Source organism: Homarus americanus, unplaced genomic scaffold (assembly GCF_018991925.1).
Source record: "Homarus americanus isolate GMGI-L3 unplaced genomic scaffold, GMGI_Hamer_2.0 scaffold21314, whole genome shotgun sequence".
NCBI lineage: Eukaryota > Metazoa > Arthropoda > Malacostraca > Decapoda > Nephropidae > Homarus > Homarus americanus.
This window is the reverse complement of record NW_024720811.1, coordinates 3,815,313-3,821,997: the sequence shown is the minus strand read 5'-3', so window position 1 is coordinate 3,821,997 and position 6,685 is coordinate 3,815,313. Positions and strand designations below refer to the sequence as shown.

General features: G+C 44.0%; 1 protein-coding gene across 2 annotated transcripts in view; it reads left to right on the top strand.

Annotated features, from left to right (window-relative positions):
- Window positions 1-6,033, top strand: part of LOC121861241 (hemicentin-2-like) — a 21,658-nt gene extending 15,625 nt beyond the window's left edge. Inside the window, exons 2-6 of one of the 2 annotated variants that reach the window (XM_042358889.1) lie at window positions 1,244-1,397; window positions 2,816-2,937; window positions 3,264-3,459; window positions 3,947-4,213; window positions 4,963-6,033. In XM_042358889.1, coding sequence (XP_042214823.1) covers window positions 1,244-1,397; window positions 2,816-2,937; window positions 3,264-3,459; window positions 3,947-4,213; window positions 4,963-5,249 — 1,026 coding nt within the window. In that variant the 3' untranslated portion in view covers window positions 5,250-6,033. Of the gene's footprint in view, window positions 1-1,243; window positions 1,398-2,815; window positions 2,938-3,263; window positions 3,460-3,946; window positions 4,214-4,962 lie in introns of those variants that run through there. The other variant, XM_042358888.1, reaches the window with a different exon arrangement.
- Window positions 6,034-6,685: the final 652 nt, after the last annotated feature.

Here is a 6,685-nt window from a genome sequence, read left to right as displayed (position 1 = left end):
AAAGGATGATGGAGATAGTGGAAGAAAGTGGTGGAGACAGGAGAGAAAGTGATGGCGACAGTAGTAAGAATAATGGAGATGGTAGGAGAAAGTACTAGAAAATCACCAGAGACGATTGAGAGAAAACAGGAAAAGCAGTGGTGAAAGTATAAGAGACAGTAAGGATAGCAATGAAGAAAGGACTCTCATTAGTGAAGGAACAGTGAAGAAAGAAGTGAAAGATATAAAAATACAACGAGAATAAACAGAGAAAAAGAAAACAATGAAAAACTATGAAAACGCACGGGAAAATTATGAAAGCAACAAGATTTAAAAGTAGTGAAAGTTATCAAGGCAACAAAATTTAAAAGCAGTGAAAGTTATCAAGGCAACAGGATTCAGAAAGCAACAGAAAAGAAAGCACAAGCAAGAAACTGTCCCCTTTAACAAGAACGAAGCAAGAACAGCCCCTGGACATTCCTGGAGGCTATAATCCAAACTTTCAGTCAGCGGCTCCCACATTCCTAATTCACTCAGCATCACTAATTCATTTCATTCTGTCGCTCTGGATGGAGGCCGGTGGGAGATGTGGCAAGGTTGCTCACTCGTGCAGATTAACGCAGAGGTTGCCTGAGTCCTGGTCTAAACACTCTCGCCCGTGATGTGTGATCCTTATGACTTTACCTGCCCATTCACTTCATTCACCTGTGTCTTATTCATTACTATCTAGGTAATTAATGGTTGATTCATTACTCAGGGGTTATAAGGGTTATTTATTCATTATTGACCCATATCTTAATGAATAACTCACCACCTATTCACTATCTGTCTGAATGACTCACGCCACGCCCACTACTTACCTAAATAACTCACCCTTTAACCCACCACTCACCTAAATAACTCACCCCTTAACCCACCAATCACCTAAAAACCTCATCCCCTTAACCCACCACTCACCCCTTAATCCACCAATTACCTAAATATCTTACCCATTAATCCACCACTCATCTAAATAACTCACCCCTTAATCCACCAATTACCTAAATATCTTACCCCTTAATCCACCACTCATCTAAATAACTCACCCCTTAATCCACCACTCATCTAAATAACTCACCCCTTAACCCACCAATTACCTAAAAACCTCATCCCCTTAACCCACCACTCACCTAAATAACTCACCTCTTAACCCACCAATTACCTAAATAACTCACCTCTTAACCCACCACACCACCTAAATATCTCACCCTTTAACCCAACACAGATCAAGTTATCACTGGAACACACGGACTCTGGGCTGACGTCGACGGGGTGGATGAAAGCAGATAACGTCAGCAGTGGACAGAAGGCAGAGTGTCAGCCCAGGAACGAGGTGGGGCAAGCTGACCGTCCTCGTGTCTTCAGCATACTACTCGTCGGTAATTAAACTTAACCGGTTCTTCTTCTTCTTCTTCTTCTTTGTGTTTTATTTTGTATCTTCTTAATCTAATTCTCCTTCGCCCCCCCTCTCTCTCAATTATCCACACTACTAAAGGAGCCACCACATCCACTCAACACTTACGAAGAAATGTATGGATGTCACATGTTATTTCAGCCATTACGTATAGATATTATTCCAGGTAATATATGAGGATAATATACCTAACCCTAGGGTATAATAAATACGTTATATATTACTCAAATTAGACTAAAAAGATCGTGTCTATAAGATATATAGAGGGTGTATAAGATCCCGTTCATATATTACAATTTATAAGGACGGGATTTATACATAATATAACGCATTATATATAGACTATGGTAAAAAATATAAAGTATAATGATCTCCTTATAGGGAACATAGAACATGAAGCCGTGACGTGAATTATATAATATGACTGATCACTCCGTCACTCTCAGGCGGAATAATAAATTTCTCGTCCTTAATAACTCGTAACTGTGAACGTGTTTCGTATTGTGCTGATGGAGAACAAGAATCACTGTTTACACGCACCATCCGGGTACTTTATTCTGTAACGTTAGTACAAGGAGAGGTACAGGTATAAAGTACAGGTATGGGTTACAGGTAAGATGCACTATTACAGGTATCTAATAGATGGCGTAATCGCAACAGGTACATGTTTAAGTGTAAATTACAGGTAATGATATTCGAAATATAATTTAGGTAATTATTATAAACATCAAAACAATTATATATTTAGAAATTCCCATATAATTAAATGCTATAAATTTCCATATAATTAAATACTATAGTCAATTCATTCATACACAGCTAATAATGTAATTAATTTGAGTAGTTACCGTATCCCACACCAATTTAATTTGCTTTCCAAAAGGTGTGTGGGTGATGGAGGAAGGTGAGAGAGTATTAACCTGTCACACTCACGGACAGGTAAAGGAAGGTGGGATGACGAGGTGTAGAAGATAAGTGTCTCTACACACACACACACACACACACACACACACACACACACACACACACACACACACACACACACACACACACACACACAAACTTGTAGTCAAGCCTTTCACTAAATGTTGAAGCACAAGACCCAAAGCGGATTGGCAGTCTGGGAATCAGGGGACCCGCAGCTTACGTACTCTGCATCATTAAATAAGGAGACACACTACACCGACTCTCACTCAGGATATGACTAGAACTGTCTTTAACAATTACTGAAATCGAGTTAATTAGCTATGTTATATAAGATAAAGGGAACAGCAGCTCCAAAGTTCATTTTAATTGGCTATGATTACATGTTAGAATCTTTCTATTCGCACGGTGGTTGGTTAGTGAGGTTCTAAAATTCCTGCGTATGTTTCTTTTTAACAGAACCACCGAGCACGCTGATTGGCTGTTACTACCATGACGTCACTACGGACTCCGCTGCCGTCACCTGCTCGCCTGGACCAACCTCCAGTCAGCTGCCAGAGATATACCACATCGAGGTGAGGACGTCATCACCAGGCCTTGTGCTGATTTGTCCATACTCACTATGACGTTAGCTACCCTTTCTAGTACTTGGTCAGGTTAAATCCAGGTAATGTTAGATTTGGATTAGGTTTAAGGTCAGCATCAGGATATGGGGAGTTTCTCGTGGTCATGGGGGGAGGCTGGTGGGCGAGGAACACCATATCACTTCAAACTTCATAGTAGACGAACTTCTGTGTAGTAAGCCTTTTGAAGAAAAATTTGAATTATACGAAATGTTAGTACTGGACGCTACTAATGACAGGTGTTACAGGTGCTAGGCGCCACTAACAACAGGTGTTACAGGTGTGAGGGGTCGGTGGTGGTAGCGGCGTACAACAACACAGAGCCCAGGTTCAACCTCACCTCACTGGCGCCAGGACGAGACTACGTGCTGGCCATGTTCGCCAGCCACGCCAAGGGCCGCGGCCACCAGACCACCTTGTTGATGAAGACCCACACACCCAAGGCGGAGCAGGTGGCACCTGAGAGGGTGTCCGTCAACTGTGAGTGTGTGTGTGTGTGTGTGTGTGTGTCAGGAAGACGCACACAGCCTCAGCTAAGTAGGTCACTCACATAACAGTAAAGAAGTGGTCAGACCTGTTAAGAAGGCCACCATTATTTACAGAAGGCGGCAGTAGACTGTCCTGCCGGTGTGACTGTCTGGACCAAATGGGAAACACTAACTTAAAAAAGAAAGTAATTGTGTAGTCTTATCTAGGTGAGTTACGAGATGGTCGTGGCTGTAGAGGAATATAATATGATTAACTAGATTTTAATGAGATATTTTTCAAGAATATTCATTCACGTGTTAATTGAAAAAAAGTTACGAATATTTAAGGAAAATTAACAAAATAAATTAAGTAATGTTAAGAGTAATAAAGACAATTTTAGGAAGGTGTTAGGTAAATTAAAATTAATATATGATAAGAAAGGAATGTCTGAAAGTACGGTGAATATATTAACAACGTAATCAATCTTAATTACATGCAGTGAAGAAGCCAGGGGGTGACGGACCCAACCCCACAGACCCCCCGCGGAACGGAGGCGGCGCCCCTGTGAGCGTGGTGGTATCTGCTGTGGTGGGCGTGGTGGTGGGCGTGGCGGTGGTGGTGGCGGGTGTGGTGACCTGCCGCGCCCGCCGTAACCACGCCTCCTCTCCTGGTAAGAGTCACCAGCATCAGAGCGCCTCCAGGGACTCACTGCTTGAGCTCTCGCAGGGCGCCTTGTACCAGTCCTGCACCAGCCATCCTCTGTTTGGTAAGTCCTGCACCTTAGGCTACTTTAGGGATTCCTACACCAGTCATCACCTCCGATAAGAAGCCTGTAAAACCATACTTCCAGTGACGAGTCCTAGTGTGAGTCCTACAACCTTCATCCTTCCTAAAGTTGTCCTCATTAAGTCCTCACCTGTCACATCTCACGGATCCTTCTGTGTCCTCTCTGTAGCACACACACACACACACACACACACATCACCGTGTTCGCTGGTAAGTCTTCCTCATATTCCACATACTTCTGAGTCTTGTCTCGGAAGTTTATCTGCCTCAAGGAAAGTTTTATCTCTCTATTAATATCAACAAATTAAACTTCAAAATGACATTCCTACGGCCTGAGTTTGGTAATATTTGTCTCGTACTTTAGCAATACTGGTATTACCAAAACTATGTAAATGAGATAAAGAGTTAATGTGACAGTGAGTTTTCGTGAAGTAAATTAAATTATAAGTAGGTTATGTTCACAGGATTGATTTATGAATACATCAGTTTTATAAATACAGAGAGTGTCGATGAATTACCCGCGGCTGGTTATTGGATTATATTTTGACGTGTGTATCGTATATTTATAAAAAAATATTTATTTGTTAACGTGTAAGAATGTGTATATGATGAACCCTAATGTGGTTATATATTAGGTGTGTATGTGTGTGTGTGTGTGTGTGTGTGTGTGTGTGTGTGTGTGTACAGATAAACACTATGCCTATGGGCAGTCCTAACCTTCTTCTTCAGAGTTGCTGGCAACCTTTACTCCGGGCCCCGTGGTGGTGACCCAAGTGACACCGGGCAGGTCATCCAGACGAGCCTCCACCCGCAGTGTCCCTGGCAGCGGATCCCCCAAGATAACCCGTGCTAGGACGCCCTCCGTGAGTGGGGGTCCTGTACACGTGGTGGAGGTGGAGGCTGACGACATCACCACCCCCAGAGTGGAGATTCACTTCCAAGTTTTCAAAGTTCAACTTGGGTGGCGACGCTTTCACCCTCCACCACGGTTCCCCGCCCCTAGCGCTGCGCTGTAAACCTCTCCAGCAGGCTCTGTCGCAGGCTACTCCATACTTGACCCCAGGTGGTTCCTCAGGCAGAACCACAAACAGGACCCCAAGCAGACGCCCAGTTACTGCAACCATCTACTCATCTTCATCTTACACCCCAGTCTTACTCAGCTGGCCAGGCTCATCCCGCCACACCACAACAACATCTGCTTCCACAGACACAACCCCAGATGGATATACTGACACACCCCGGGACCACCAGTGTCCAGCACCTCCTCCCTCAGAGCACCTCCACCGTCTCCACCACCACCACCACCACCGTCCCACACGCTACACATCTGTCCCAGGCTTCACCCATACAATACGCTGGCACCTTCCCCCCACAGCACACTGGCAGTCAGCAACCAGCAAATCTCCTCCCACAGCACACCGGAACTCAGACTCTTCCACAGCACACCAGTACACCTCCCCTTTCACGGCACACTGACACTCTTCCCCGAGGTGGCACCCAGATGTACACCACGGCACCACCCCCACACGGGGCCGTCTCCCGTGGACTGACACTCTCCCAGCTGGCGACACAGGTCCACTCAGTACCTCAGGACCCTTCCTGGCACCAGTCGCACCAGCGGGCATCCCAGCCCCTCTCAGCGTCGCAGGCCCACCATTTGCCTCCCGAGGACGACCCCCAAGGCCACCAGACACAGCACCAGACACTCCATGGCCCCAGCCTTCACCCTGAGTCAGCCACACACCCACACTCCATTCCACCTGATAATGTTTCAATAAAACTTTTTACAACTTTTCGGTATTTTCGCCTTTCATTATCCATCGCTTAAAATGAATCGACTTGAAGAAATAATTACTGACAATAGAAGATAAGAGGAACGAGAATGACCCAGATAACCTTGAGGGGAAAATAATGAAAACTGGCAGGGATATATCTGCAATGCTGTTTTGAATATATGCAAAAGTTGGGAAGGAATTTATGAAGGTTGCATAAATGTATGTGACTATACCACCCACGCAGGAGAGTCTGGGTTACTTATAGCAAGAAAATGTATAATCCTTTACAAAACAATTTCCAGTTCTTATGGTTTTCTATTCCTGCCCACAGAAATACTTTACACAGAAAAGTTCACAACTTTTGTCAGAGAACATTAGCAGTAACTACCACAGGCGTTCTTTTTCTTTGTAAAGTAAGGTTCTGACACCAAAAATAACTCCAGTTCTAAGACAAAACTATTAAGTCCTGACACAGATATATTTCAGTTCTGATAACGAAAACTTTACATTTAGACACCGATAAAACTACTCTCCTGACACCGCCACCAATAACATTACCCCGATTGTGAGGAAAACATTACGTCACCAATGGTAACTATTTACCCCATGATCAACCCTGGAAAATAAATTGAAAATCTAAGAGTGGAACAACAAAACCCAAAGGTTATGAGAATAAC